This window comes from Hylobates moloch, unplaced genomic scaffold (assembly GCF_009828535.3).
Source record: "Hylobates moloch isolate HMO894 unplaced genomic scaffold, HMol_V3 SCAFFOLD_1, whole genome shotgun sequence".
In the NCBI taxonomy this organism is placed as follows: domain Eukaryota; kingdom Metazoa; phylum Chordata; class Mammalia; order Primates; family Hylobatidae; genus Hylobates; species Hylobates moloch.
Window position 1 is genome coordinate 216,940,575 of NW_026652276.1, and position 15,651 is coordinate 216,956,225.

At 36.3% G+C, this 15,651-nt stretch overlaps 1 protein-coding gene across 1 annotated transcript in view; it reads right to left on the minus strand.

The window, feature by feature from the left end:
* MTPN (myotrophin) overlaps positions 1-15,651 on the minus strand; it is a 49,760-nt gene that overhangs the window by 13,983 nt on the left and 20,126 nt on the right. The window contains exons 2-3 of the mRNA XM_032761859.2: positions 10,589-10,702; positions 9,718-9,801 (exon numbers count right to left, since the gene is read on the minus strand). Coding sequence (XP_032617750.1) covers positions 9,718-9,801; positions 10,589-10,702 — 198 coding nt within the window. The remainder of the gene's footprint in view (positions 1-9,717; positions 9,802-10,588; positions 10,703-15,651) is intronic.

A 15,651-nucleotide genomic window follows, 5' to 3' on the forward strand; every position in this document is an offset into this window, starting at 1 on the left:
CACCACAGCATCTTTTCATAGACACTCAATTCACAAGTCCATTCTGTGAATCTTTACTGAGTTTCTATTAAGTGGCAGATATAGCTTTGGTAAATAAAATGTTACTGGAACATAGGCTCATTCATTTACATGTTGCTTATGGCTGCTTTTGCATCACAATGGCAGAGATGAGAAGCTGTAATGGAGACCATAAGGCACAGAAAGCCCCAAATGTTTACTACTTGGCCCTTAATAGAAAATGTTTGTTGCCCACTGTTCTAGGGCATTAAGGAGAATCAGAGACTAGTTCTCATATATTTCATAGTGTGGCAAGCACTAAAAATAGGAAAGACCATTACCTTCTTTGATTCTCAGAATAATCCTGGGGTATGAATACTATTAAACCCACTGAGTTCAGATGTCAAGTGATTTACTAGCTATGAAGTTACAGAACCAGGCCTTAAATCTAGGTTTACTAACTTCATTGCCAAGCTCCTCTATCTGCACCACTCTGCTTGTCCAACAACGTGCTAAGTATGCAATGGGGAATGTCATATGAACCAAAGCATTTGTTGAGAACTTTAATTTACCAAGTGGGCTAAGTGTTGACGCTGTTGTCTAATCTCTTTAACTTTTCCAAAAAGTCAATTCTTACAATGTCAATTAAAATCTAAAGAGGCAGGTACTTCAAGTTTTCCAAGCAGCTGCTCAAACTTACTTAAATGACAAAAACTAACAAATGAGACTCACACACATGTGAGCAATGAGACATTTTATGTTTCGTTTTATTCCTTATTTGAACACAGTTAACTATAGTTCATTTTCAGTTGCATATATAATGGTCTTGGATTTGTTCTTATGGTACCCCTAGTAAAAATATGATTTTAATATCACTATAGCAATCATATTTAGCATGAATAGAAAGATCATTTCAAGGTTTCAGAGAAAAATTCATTATGGAAATAGGATGAGTTAAAGCACAAATGAGCCCTCAAATTATTCCTCTTCAAGGACAGTCACATATTGAGCTATTACTTTTTTTTTTTTTTGAGACAGAGTTTCATTCTTGTTGCCCAGGCTGGAGTGCAATGGCATGATCTCAGATCACTACAAACTCCACCTCCCGGGTTCAAGCTATTCTCTTGCTTCAGCCTCCTGAGTAGCTGGGATTACAGGCAACTGCCACCACGCCCGGCTAATTTTTTTTTGCATTTTTAGTAGAGATGGGGTTTAACCATTTTGGCCAGGCTGGTCTCGAACTCCTGACCTCAGGTGATCCACCCGCCTCGGCCTTCCAAAGTGCTGGGATTACAGGCGTAAGCTACTGTGCCCGGCCACTGTTATATTACTTAAGAGGTGGTACATCCTAAGTTTCAGACAAAAAAGTATGTCCACACTTGAAACAAAGTTCTTCTCATAAAGTTTATTTTCTTCAGGGAACCCTCATTCCTAGAGCAAGTCTTTCCTTTCCTGAGAAGCACATCAATCCTAAACAGTCTTTGTACTTGCTGAGAATTCATGATGTGCTCAGCATTTCAGTGAATGGCTTATACACATTATCTCACTTGAGTACTTGGCTATACTGAGAGGCAGTATAATGTAATGGTTACAGACACAGGCTCTAGAGCAAAATTGACTGGATTTGAATTCCAGCTCCCCTTCTTGCTAGTTGTGTGATGCTGGGCAAATTTCCTAAATCATTTTGTGCCTCTGTTTCCCCAATGGTAAAATGGATTTAAAAAAATACTTTATAAGACTACTGTGGTGATTAAATAAGTTAATATACACAAAGCCCTCAAAACTATACGTGTACATAGGAAATGTCATCTAACTGTGAGCTGTTTTATCCTCGTATCAACTCTATGTGATAAGTACAGGCCTGTGTTACAGAAGAGAAAGCTTAGGCTGAGATATTAAGAAACTTGCTCAAACCCACAGAGTTATTAAGAAGCAGAACTGAGAACTAAACTTGTGTGTGTGTAGGTGTGTGGCACCCCAGCACATAGCATAGATCACTAACAGAAGCTAAAATGATGTACTGTAGTCTAAAAGAGCTAAATAGTTAACGACAATGAACCGTGGGCATACTTGTGTATGAGATTTGTGAAACCTATCAAAACAGTCTAACAATTGGTTCTTCAGTTATTTATGGGGTAAATCTTGTAGATATATCACTCTGGTAGGCCCTTTATGACACAGTTTCTTAAAAATAAGACAATTCAATGAGGCACTGCTGAGCTCTTTGAGGAATACCAGTCCAAAAACTTTGAAACCCAACTTGACCATGTTATATGGAACAGAATTTGGGGGTTCCAAATAATCCTAAAATGTGAGTGGGGGAATATCTGAAGCTATTCAGATTTTATTGGAGGTATGGTAGTAATTCAAGTAACAAATAGTAATTCAAGTAAATATTTGTTCTGCCTGCAGGCACACCAATTTGCTTATGCTGAAAAGGGCTGACTTTCAGCCCTTATATCTTACACATTTGATTCCCAATTCAAGTAGCACATTCTGCACCACAGACACTTCCCTGAGGAGTCAACAATGCTGATACTTGAGAGGGATATTCAAGTTTTACTGACTGGCTGCGTGATTAAAAAGAAAAAGCACAGAAAATACATTTATCAAAAACATGAATGTTACCAGACAAGGTGGTTTTTTCTATTTCCTCAGCAGACTGAATTTCAGTATTTTTAAATCTCTATAGCAATTATACATAAAACATAAAACATTTTGACTTCCTTTAAATAAGAATGCAGTTGAGTATACCTTTGTTCTCAAGCCAGGAATAGTTAACTTAGAGAGTGGTCTGAAGCAGCTGAGTCACTAAAATTAGCGTTGCATAACCATCAGTGGTATATTATATATAGTTGTTGTAAGATTAGAGTTGGCTTCCTGAGGAGATAAATTCTTTTGACACAGAAGCAGAGAAAAAAAGGAAAACAAAAATGCAGTTCTTCTGGGCTTTCTCCTCTCAGGTATAGCTCAGTATGCTAAATATCACTAGTAACAAAATGATAGCTTACAATAACAAATTAAGTATGCTGTCAGCTTATTTTTGTAATCTAAGAATAAAACTACAATGTTTTGAAACTTTCATTAAATTCTCAACTCATGGGATTTTGATTCTCTCATGCTGGGGTACAAATTTTTCTATTTATTTATAAGAATTCATATTTCTATAGGCGATTGAGAGGTCATTTTTAATAGCAGTATATACCATGTAAGGCATGGAGTGTAAACACACCAGCATAAATGACTGAAAGCTTATCTGTCTAAATTCTAAATTACAGCAAATATAACATCTTTAAATGATTGATAAAAGAAGTAAATATTTAGGATATTTCCCCACAATACCCCATAGTTGATTATTTAGAAATAGTATTCCTTAGGATTAGGAATACTGAACTTCTTAAAATTATTAAAATTATAAGGAATTATGTACATTATATGGAATTTTAATGAGTATTATAGAAAATGTAATCTTCAATATTATATGTATTATGTTAATATTAGAAATGTGCAACATGAGGCCAGGCGTGGTGGCTCACGCCTGTAATCCCAGCACTTTGGGAGGCCGAGGCAGGCGGATCACCTGAGGTCAGGAGTTTGAGACCAGCCTGGTCAACGTGGCGAAACCCTGTCTCTACTAAAAATATAAAAATCAGCTGAGTGTGGTAATCCCAGCTACTTGGGAGGCTGAGGCAGGAGAATTGCCTGAACCTGTAAGCCGAGATCAAGCCACTGCACTCCAGCCTGGGGGACGGAGGGAGACTCTGTCTCGAAAAAATAAATAAAATAAAATGAAAATAAATGTGCCACATGATAGTGTATTAATGCTATAGGCAAACTACTATTATTTCTCTTACAGAATTGTCAAAACTAGATTAAGATGTCCAATTATATGTAACTGTGAAAAATACTGTAGTCTCCTTTTATCTGTAGGAGACATATTTCAAGACCTCCAATGGATGCCTCGAAACCACAGACAGTAATGAACCCTAATATATACAGCCACATGTCACTTAACAAGGGGATTTCATCATTGTGTGAACATCATAGAGTGTCCTTACATAAACCTAGATGGTATGGCCTACTAAACACGAAGGATATATGTTATAGCCTCTTGCTCCTAGGCTACAAACCTATATCCAGTATGTTACTGTTCTGAATATTATAGGCAGCTGTAACACAATGGTAAGTATTTGTGTATCTAAACATAGAAAGGGTATGGTAAAAATACAGTATAAAAGATAAAAATGGTACACCTATATAGGGCACTCATCATCAATGAAGCCTGCAGGACTGGAGGTTGTTCTGAGTGAGACGAGTGGTGAGTGAAGGTGAAGGCCTAGGACATTACTACACGCTACTATAGACTTTACAAACACTGTATACTTAGGCTACACTAAATTTTTAAGAAAAATTTTTTTTCAGCAATAAATTAACCTTAGCTCACTGTAACTGTTTTACTTTATAAACTTTTAAATGTCTTTAACATTTTGACTGTTTTGTAATAAAGCTTAGCTTAAAACACAAGTACATTGTACAGCTGTATAAAAATATTTTCTTTCTTTATATCTTTATAAGTTTTTTTCTAATTAAAAAATTTTTTAAACTTTTTTGTAGAAAACTAACACACACACAAACACGAGCCTAGACCTAGACCTACACAGAGTCAGGATCATCAGTATCACTTTTTCCACCTCCACATCTTGTCCCATTGGAAGATTTTCAGGGGCAAGAGAATACATGGAGCTGTCAACTCCTATGATAAAAATGCCTTTTTCTAGAATACCTCCTGAAGGACATGCTTGAGGTTCTTTTACATTAATTTTTTTTTAATAAGTAGAAGAAACTCTAGTCTAAAATAATAATAAAAAGCATACTATAGTAAATACATAAACATATAACACAGTCATTACCAAGTATTATGTATGACCAGCAGTGAGGAAGGTTTGTTTACACCAGCATCTCCATAAGCACACTGTTGACTGAAATGTCACTATATGGCACATGACTGCACTATGTTTTTTCCTATACATACATACCTATGATAAAGTTTAATTTGTAAATTAGGCACAGTAAGAAATAACAATAATAATAAAACAGAACAATTATAACATGTTAATAAAAGTTAACTGTAATAAAAGTTATGGGAATGTGGTGTCTCTCTTACAAAGTGTCTTAGTAACGTACTCACCATGACCATGGGTAACTGCAGAAAAGGGGGACTACTGTAAATGAACTCTGAACTTAGGAAAGTCCATCAGTTAATACTATTCAAGAATATGATTTCATGTTTAGCCCTCTTCTAATGTGTTTGTGCAACCTTGCTATTATTCAAGTGTTTAAGATTTTAATCAGAAACACCAGTTTAGTAATGAGCAGTGAAAATCCCAGATAAGTGTCCTATAAACTCTTGTCTGGCTACATTAAAAAATCTTTTCAAAAATAAGTGCTAGCATACTCTAATAAAAGCATCCAGAAGGATACACACTCACCTTGTAGCACTTAGGAAGCATCATCTTACCACTGAGGGTTAGGGTTTTAAAACAATGTGCCTTATAAATTCCAAACTATTTATGAGCTAGAGCAGGGGTTGGCAAACTATGGCCTGGATATTTGTTTTTGTATATGAAGTTTTACTGGGATGCAGCCATGCCCATCCGTTTATGTATTGTCTGTGGCAATGTTACATCAGTGACCATGTAGTTTGCAAAGGCATACCTTTGCAAAAAGGGTATGCCTAGGAAAAAGTTTGCCAACTTTTGAACTGAAGGACTTTTTAATACCACCTTTTAAGTATCCTTTTCATTCCAAAAATTTCCTGGTTAAGATTTTTTAGGGCAAATAAAGGGGAACCTTATTTCACTGAGATAATTATAATTCTAAATGACACATGATTATACAGGCTGCCTATTACTGCTTTGATAAAAACAGGCATTGGGCTTGGCCTCTCCACAGACTGCTGTACTGGTCAGTTGCCACTTTTCTATTATGAGTGTCTGTTTCATACACTCACATCAGCTTCTTCACACTCTTACTCCTCTGCTGCTGCTACCTCTTCGAGGATGCTTCTTGAGCCTGCATTAATTATCTGCCTCCTTTCCCTTGTTTCTTCTTGCTAGTTTTACCATGTTTTTCAGGTACTCTGGATTTGGTGAAAATACCAGAAGCTTTGATCATCTCATATTATTTACCTTATTTGGTTCTAGCTTATTTTTTAAAAACGTCAGTGTTAAATAATTGTTTAGAGTTATTCACATACTAATTCATACTAACTTCTTGCTTATTGTTCCCCTTCTAGCATCTCAGTCTTTCCTTTTGGGTTTAATATGCTTCTTCCTGAAATGCATCCAACTTATCACTCCATTTGTTGCTTGGGGATACTGGGCACCTCTGGGCGTGGCCTTGGATCAGCTCTTACCTTTTGCAACAATACTCTCTTGCTCATATTTGGGAATTTCTTCTTTGGCCCTACCCTGCCTGTTTTCTGTCTTTCAAGGTTTCTTTATAATTTCTTGTTTGATGGATCCAATTCTTCTGGTCCAAAGCAGATACTGATCAACTCACTTTAAAAACATCTTTTCTGTCATTGGGGGCAAAAAGGGAATACCACAGAATGTGCTCAGACCTAACCTTTGAAATGGAAGCCTCCCATCTGTCGATCTCTACAGTTTTCTCATTTACCAGCTTGCCAATTAAAAATGAGGCCACAAGTCTTTTTACCTGCAGATATGTACATGTTCCATTTCTCATTAACTGTCCTGACAGTAATTCTGAAAGGCAATTTCAAGTAATAGTAAGAACACAGGCTGCTGAATCCTACATCTTGGAACAAATCTTGATTCCATTACATTGTATTTGACTTTCAAGCAGTTAAGACCGCCCTGAGATAAATGGTTTCCTTATCCCTAAAAGAGATAATAATACCTAAGTATTTGGGTTTATAATAAATTATAAATGATACAGCATATCATATAAAGTTTGATTTCAAATATTCTAGCAATCATGTTTGTTTTTCTGATTTCTCCCCTATTAGTTGTGATAATACTGAGTTTCTAAATCCCTGTTTATTATTTTGCCTTTATTCCTATGCTAAGGATAAATCAACTGGATAATGTACTGGAAGTGTCAATGAATCTGGAAAGTTCTTAAACCAAGTCTTTTCAAGTGAATTCATAATAATCCATAAGAATTCTACTTTTGATAAAAGGCAGAACAAATTAGACTTAATATAAACACTGATTATAACTTTCAAAAGATGCACTGGAATAGCTCTATTTTAGCAACTAAGAATTTTTGAAAGAATATAATCAATTTTCAAAAAAAAATCTGCCTAACAAAACTACAGGGTATCCATTAAAGAAGCTTATGCAATAATAAAATCAAAGTAATTAATTTTGAAAAAGCAGAACTAAAATGTACTATGCTGATTTCAAAAAGAAGAAAATCTCTTTCACATAAAACAACAGCTCTACATGGTTACAAATGGTCTGCTACCAACATAGCTATCTCCAAATGTCACTTATTTGGCTAAAAAAAGTCAAAGTTCAGACACAAAAGAACAAAATGGGCATAAGCAAAAGAAAAAAACTAGTTAAAAGTAAGACAACTCACAATCAATAATTTAGCAACACAGTACACACACACAGAACCTTCTGGGATGACATCTTAGTGCCTAACGTACATGCAAATCAAGCCAACTTTTCAGGAACTCATTTAATGTTTTCAACTCTTTAACAATGGAAACTTACAACCACAAGGTCTCAATGACCTGAAGCCTCATGTTTTGGGAATAAGGAATACAGAACAATGGTTTGGGTTCTTTATAGCATAAAAATTATATCCTGTTTTGTTTTTCCTAGGAGGACAGAGAGGTCTAACACAAAGAAAAATTGTTCTGATCTACAGTTTGAGATATGGTTAGAAGGAAAGAGTACATTTAGGGCAGCTCATTTAGTAAATGACCAGGGACCTAAGCAAAAAACGATCCCATGGAGGTTTTTATTTTCAGAGAACAAAACCCTTGGCTGGGTAAAAAAAGGTCAGGGAAAAAGAGCGAAAGAAGGGTAAGGAGGGAGTCCTCCATTTCTTTTGAGAGCTAGCAGATAGGCTGAAGCCATGGAAATAAAGCCAATGCTGAGGAAGAGACCTGAGACAGGCCAAAAATAAAAATAAAAAAATCAGATCATGGTCATGTGTCTTAAATCCAGGGTCAAGCTGTGCCTCAACTGTACAGTTATATAAATTAATAAGATCTCTTTACTGTTTAAGCCTGTCTGAGGTGGGTTCAGTTACTTGCAAGACAGTCCTAACTAATACAATATTGAAATTATATAAATCTTTCATAAACAGCAAATCTGTTTTTGGTACAGTAAGCAAAAATATTTCCCAGGGATGAAATTATCTAGCAGTTTTCAAAGGTACTTTGTAATCCTTTCACGGATCTTGGGGAGGGATGAACAGTAAAGAGAAAGCCAGTGACTGGAAATCTTTGTGAGCACACCCTATCACAGATGCTGGATCCACTAGCGGCAAAGAGTAATATTTCCATTTATTTTGGCTTTTGGACAAATGCATCATTCATATCAGTAAGGTACAAAAATTGCTCTTGATATATAACCCAAACCCAAACAACAACAAACATATTTAAAGAAATCCAGTAATTGTGGTTAACATGAAGCTATGGGTAGAAAAAACCCTAGTTCTATTTAGAGGACCCAAATGAACTGCTTTTAGAACCAATCTTTACAAAGTTGTCAATAAAGTGTTAAGAGATAAATGTGCTATCTTCTTTCCCAATTTTCTTCATATCTTATTGAAGCTGACACTACAAAGCATAAAATCCTCTTCGGCCTTAGTTATAATAAAAGCTACTACTTATTGAGTGCTTACTATGTATCAGGCACTGTGGCAAAATGCTTTATATACATCTACTCATTTCTGTTTTTCTCTTGCTTCTTTTAGCAGGGCTTAAGATCCCAAATGAAATATTATAAACAACACTTTCCAGAGTATGGTCATAAAATGACAAGGCTGGGATTAAATACTAGTGATAATACTGTAACTGGTAATTTTTCTGAAGTTTTCTTGCTTTCCAACATCTGTAGGATCCATCTAATACAGCTAGAATGGCTGCAACTAAATGGTTAATTTCTGAGTCTGGATTTTGAACTCCATCTAAGGGCTTATAATAGCAAAGACAAAAAACGTAGGAAAACTCCAAATTTACCACTATCTCAAGCATATCAAGAAACCAAATAACTTGGAGAGTCCTTACTTACAGCAAACTACCTCTAACCATTTTGCTTGGTATGTATTCCAGCAAATGAAACATACATTTCAAACCAGTGCTACTCAAAGCATGGTGTATGAACTTGGTGCCAGTCCACAAAGTGTTACTGTCCAAAATGACATTCTTCTATATCATCAAGTACAATGGTTATTTCAAGCTGGTTTTGTGTGTGTGTGTGTGTGTGTGTGTGTGTGTGTGTAAAATATTTTCTTGACAAAGAAGACTGCTGATTTATATTCACCCAAGCTCCTTACCTACCACAAACTGGTAACAGTTTATGGGCCAGCTATTTTGAGTAACACTACACCTCAATTTTGTATATTGCTTCCACTTTTCTGTCCCTGCTGCCACACAAAATTCAAATAAATTAACAATCAAATACTTGGCTTAAACACAGTAATAGAAAAAGCAATACTATTAGCAATTGACCTCACCTTTGACAGAAGCAATTTCACACAGGAAACATGACCCTCATAGACAGCAGACAGAAGAGGAGTAATATGATGTTTATCTGGAGCCTATGAAATAATAAACAGAGATAACCTTATCTGTTTTTCATTTCTTCCTACTTTCTAGTTTTAACTAGAAAACTCTTACTAGATTTACCTATTTGCCTTTCTATAAAATAAATAAATCCACAGAGTCAAGTGTCTAGTCTCTTAGAGCTACCAGAGACCCAAGCCCACGAGCAATGTCTTTCCTTTGTAAGGAAAAGGAAAGTGGCTCTGCCACTTACTGTGGTACTATTATTTAGCCTCTCTAAGCCTTGATTCCCCACAACTGTAGAAATGCCAGTGTGGTCCAGTAAGGGAAGACAGGGGTAAAACACAGCCAAAGAGGAGGTAAAAGGGCCGGATAGCATGGCATCCCTTGAAATACAGAAGATACAAAAGGCTAAAGTTGGGAGATGACTGCGCTTATCTGACCACTTGCCCATTCACCTTTGTCCAATAATCCAGTTTAGATTTAGCCTATGACTGCAGAGTCCTATGCTGTATTACATCATAGCCATTTGTTACCCACAGATAGTGCTAACTCCCCAAGCTTTAGAACTTGAAAAGTAACAGCCACAGGGGAAACATCCTAACCTTTGATTTTTGTCAGCTGAAAAAAGTCAGCTTTTTTGGCTTATTTTTAAAAATCCCACTGCTGTATTTCTAAGTTATAGGCAATTTGGCATAATTTGACTGTATTCTTATTTAGAATGAAGTTTCTACAAATAGCTATTTTATAATCTATAGAAAACAATTACCCATAGCATATTAACAGAAAATTTTTTCAAGAATGATCACGTCCTCTACGTACATTAATATCTGCTCCTTTCAGCAGCAGAAATTCCAGGATTTCAAGCTGCCCACAATCTGCTGCATAATGAAGAGGCTTCCTTCCACCTTCTAGTGTCCGGTTGACATCTTCTCCCTTGTAAGAAAAGCAAATGAAAACAATATTTATATGAATGGAAGACTGAAGAAGTGAAATGAGGCACCTGATATTTTTACTTTCTTAAAGCCGTAAGAGTTTCATGAAACAATTAACATTTCTTGCAAAATAAAATAACCAAAAACTTGAAATGAAATTCTGCACAAGAGTTAACATACAGTATGATGGAAATTCAAGCCAATTAGTTAAGCTGAAAACAATATACAATAATGATAAATGTAACGAAATACATTACTGTCCTCCATTTCTAAGGAGTTCAATCAGCATAATGTCAATATGTGACCACAAAAGACCAGTGAGTTCAAGCACTGAGATTTTACACAGTTCATATCACATGTATTTTAATTCTTCAAAGGAAGTATTCCCACTTTGATGTAGGCAGCCATCAATATCACAATGTAATTTCAGTATTAGGTATTATGAATTCATTTCATTTAACATTCAGTAGAGCCCAACTGTGTGGCAGGCACTGTGCTAGACAGTAGGAAGACAGTGGTCAGCAAAATCAGACATGACTCCTGACTGTATGAAGCTTACCATCTGGGGTTGGGGGGCAGATATTAATAATCATACAATTAAACATATAATTTCAAAATAGAAGTGCTACAAAAAAAGGAACTCAGGGCTTTCAGAAGAACATGACAATCTTGGTGATGAATGCAGGTATAGTGCCAGAAAAATGAACTTAAGTCTAAAAAAGTCATTTTCATTCACTGAAGATTAACAGAGACTAAAAATGATGACTACCTTCTCTATGGACCAGCTGCAATACATCTGGCACTGTGATACACCCATTACTTCTAATCTTCAAACTACCCCAAGAAGAGAAAACCTCCATCTAATATAAGAAAACTCTAAAGCTGAAAGAGGTTAAGTAACTTTTTACTGTGGTTCAGTTAGTAACAGAGCAGAGATTTAAACCCATTCTCTTTCTGTACCAACATGCTGTTTCTAATTCGGTATTTGCCCCTTCCCCCTTAGGAGAGTTCAGATTTTACTGAGGAGCAAAATATCCTATATTCTCTCAGCCGGGTGTGGTGGCTCACACCTGTAATCCCAGCACTTTGGGAGGCCAAGACTGGTACATCACTTGAGCCTAGGAGTTCAAGACCAGCCTGGGAAACATGCAAAACCCCATCTCTACTAAAAGTATAAAATTAGCCAGGCGTGATGGCATGCTCCTATGGTCCAGCTACTTGGGAGGTGAGGTGGGAGGATCACCTGAGCCCAGGAAGTTGAGGCTGCAGTGAGCCATGACCCTGCCACTACACCCCAGCCTGGGTGATAGGAGACCTTGGCTCAGACAAACAAAGTTTATTTTCTCAACAACTATATTATTCACTTAGCATAGTTTGGTCAACTCGTCAAGCCATACCCTGAATCAAGATGTTCACAGCCCTATCATTTTATAGCCACTATAAACCATTCTTTCAAACACACATACTCCAAACTCCCCCAAACTCCCCTTCCCCTTTGTCGCTTATGCCTGCTCCCTTCTTCCTTCCCATTAATTTAAATACTACAGGTCCTACAAGCCTCAATCAAATTTAAGATTTACTTTGTCTATGAAATTTTCCATGATAATGGTAAGCTCTCTTTCTTGTAAAACTCACAGGAATCAGTTAGTATTTAAATATATGGTACCCTTACAACTTTGTGTATGCCTTCTTTCCCAACAGAATGCAAATTCCTTGAGAGTAGAAATTATATGTTTTCTTCTTTATATTTTCCTACAGTATGATGTGGGAGTTAAGAACAGGAGCTCCATCACTGTTAGACCTTGGGCAAGTTACTTACTTTCTATGTGTAGAGATGACAGTACCTACGGCTCATGGAGTTGTGGGGGTTAAACTACATGGTCCATGTCAGGCACTGAAATATCACACTAGCTAATATTAGTAGAAATACGGTTAGCTATTATCTATATTATCTACGTACATAATAGGTATACTCAAATATGAATTTACTTATTTTTAAGCATTCTGAGAGAAGGGTGATATCAACTGTCTACCATGGCAACCAATGGTGTCAGTGAAGCATTAAGGGAACTAAATTATAGAGTGTTTCCAAATTCCAGCCCACATGTGTATTTCAAATACATATTTTTTTGGAGGATCAAGAGTTTCATCAGAAAGCATTTTCCTACTCTGAAATATTACATGATAAAACAATCTAAGTTAAGACTACTTCAATAATTCAAAGCAATAATTTCTAATGGATTGTTTACTTAAGTCAATATGTGATACATGCATCACAACAGGGCCTCCTGTAAATCAGAAGGATATAGAAGGAATGTATAATGTATATATGTAATATAATGTATACATATAATGTATATATAAGGATGTATAATGTGCCTAAAATCACTGGAGACCAGGTTAGCACTCCAACTCTACCACTTAGTTGTGGGACCAGAGACCAGGTACTTTCTAAATTTTAGTTTCCTTATCCGTAAAATGGGAATAGAAATGCCTACACTTCACAGGGTTTCAGTGTTTCACTGGAAGACATAACCCATGCAAAGTGTTTAGCATAGTGCCTGACACATCGTTTAATAAATGTTTAATGAAGGCTATTATATTTAATAAAGGTTCACTATTATTTTTGTGGATTCCTGGTACTGGCTTATGCTAGAAAAAAGATTATTCAAAACAGGATTAAGGCAGGTTTCTGCATAATGGTTGAAATATGAATAATTAAAGACATTTATTGTAACATGCTTTATATTCAAAATCAAATTTAAATAGTAAGGGCGAACTGGCATACCACCTTAGTCTTTATTCACAACTACAAAAATGTTGTTGAGGAAAAGAATGCTTAACAATTCGAATAAAATTAGTTTTCCACCCATTATTAACATTTCCTTTCTATTAATATTAGCTGGACAGGATTAACTGGACGAGTCTTTAGAGTGAGGCAAAGCAAATAAATAAGTGCAATAAATCATCAATAAGATCTTTGTCAAAGATACTTCCGTGAATCAAAAATGTTACATCCTTCAGGGCTGGGCATGGTGGCTCACACCTGTAATCCCAGCACTTTGGGAGGCCGAGGCAGGAGGATCACGAGGTCAGGAGACTGAGACCACCCTTGCTAACACGGTGAAACCCCGTCTCAAATAAAAAACACAAAAAATTAGCCGGGCGTGGTGGCGGGCACCTATAGTCCCAGCTACTTGGGAGGCTGAGGCAGAAGAATGGCGTGAACCCGGGAGGCAGAGCTTGCAGTGAGCCGAGATTGTGCCACTGCACTCCAGCCTGGGCGACAGAGCGAGACTCCGTCTCAAAAAATAAAAAATGTTATATCCTCCCTTGCACTCTTAATACGAGTGCAAAATGCCTATGAAATGAAGTTGTGAGTTTAAACTTTCTCCTTTATCCCTTCAGACATTTACATTACAATTCTTATTTTAGCAGACAAAAAGACGATGAGTCTGAAAAGGCTTTGTGTGACTGACAGAAAAAAATCCTTGTCAGCAGGGCCTTAGCAAAGCAGTACTTATAGAGAAATTTATAGCACTAAATGCCTGTACTGGAAAAATAGAAAGATTTCAAATGAATAATCTTTGTATTTCCATCATAAGAAACTAGAAAAAAATTAAATCCAAAATAAGCAAGAGAAAAGAATAAAGATCAGGGTAAAAATCAAAGAGACAGAAAATAGAAAAATGAGAGGAATCATAAGCTGATTCTTCAAGATCAATACAAACTGATAAGCCTCTAGCAAACGTCATCAGGAAAAGAGTGAAGACACAAAGTGCCAATATCGGACAACAGATTACCTCCCCACAAAGAAACCTTCAGATTCCAGATGGCACCACTGTAAATTCTACCAGACATTTAAGGGAAGAAATAATACCAATTCTACCCACTCTTCCCGAAAATGGAAGAGATGGGATGTTATCTCAACTCATTCTATGAGTTCAGCATTACTTTGGTTCTAAAACAAGACAAAGATGTTATAAGAAAATACTGTATGCCAATATTCTTCATGAAAAGTGATGGAAAAATGTTACACAAAATTTTAGCAAACGTAATCCAACACTATGTAGAAAGGATAATACACCATGACCCAGTGGGGTCTATCCCAGGAATAAGGTTGATTTAATATTCGAAAAGTCAATGAATATAATTTACCATTTTAACAAACAGAGAAAGCCATATGATTGATCATCTCAATGGATTATTAAAAAAAAAAAACCCAATACGCATTTGTCATCAGAATTTAGCAAACTAGGATAAGAAGGAAACTTCCTTGGCCTACAAAAAACCTACATTTAAGATCATACCTAATTGGTCAAAGACTGAATGCTTTCCTCCTAAGATCAGGAACAAAACAAGGATGTCTGTTCTTACCACTTCAATGTTGCACTAGCGGTTCTAATCAGTACAACCAGGCATGAAAAGAAATAAAAGGCATCCATTTCGAAAAGGAAGAATTAAAGCTGTCTTTATCTGTAGATCCTGTGGTTAGGGGGGTGCTGAATGACAATTTCACCAGGTTTTCAGCAGTCTTGATGGGTGGTAGGTCCAACAGTGGTAATGAAATAGGAAAGGAAGATAGGGCTCTATATAGTTCCTTTCTTCACTGCCTCCAGCCTATACTCTAGGCCTTAGTGACATCAGCAGAGATAAAGATACCTATTCTGTAATCTTCATTCTAACTTCATAAAACATTACCAGCTACAGAGAAAAATGAAACCCTAATTTTCTTTCCCAAATTCTGGGGATAGAGAAGAGAGATACACAATCCTAACATGTTCCTTAGCTCACATGGAAATGTTACCATGTTTTCCTTTTCCTCTGGCTCTTCCACTTTCCACAGATACTATTTTAAACCTCTTCTACTTATTATAGACCTTAGACTTTTCTGTCTCCTCCTTCCCCTTCATTCTCAGCAGATGAGCCCATATCCTTTATACAGAAGAC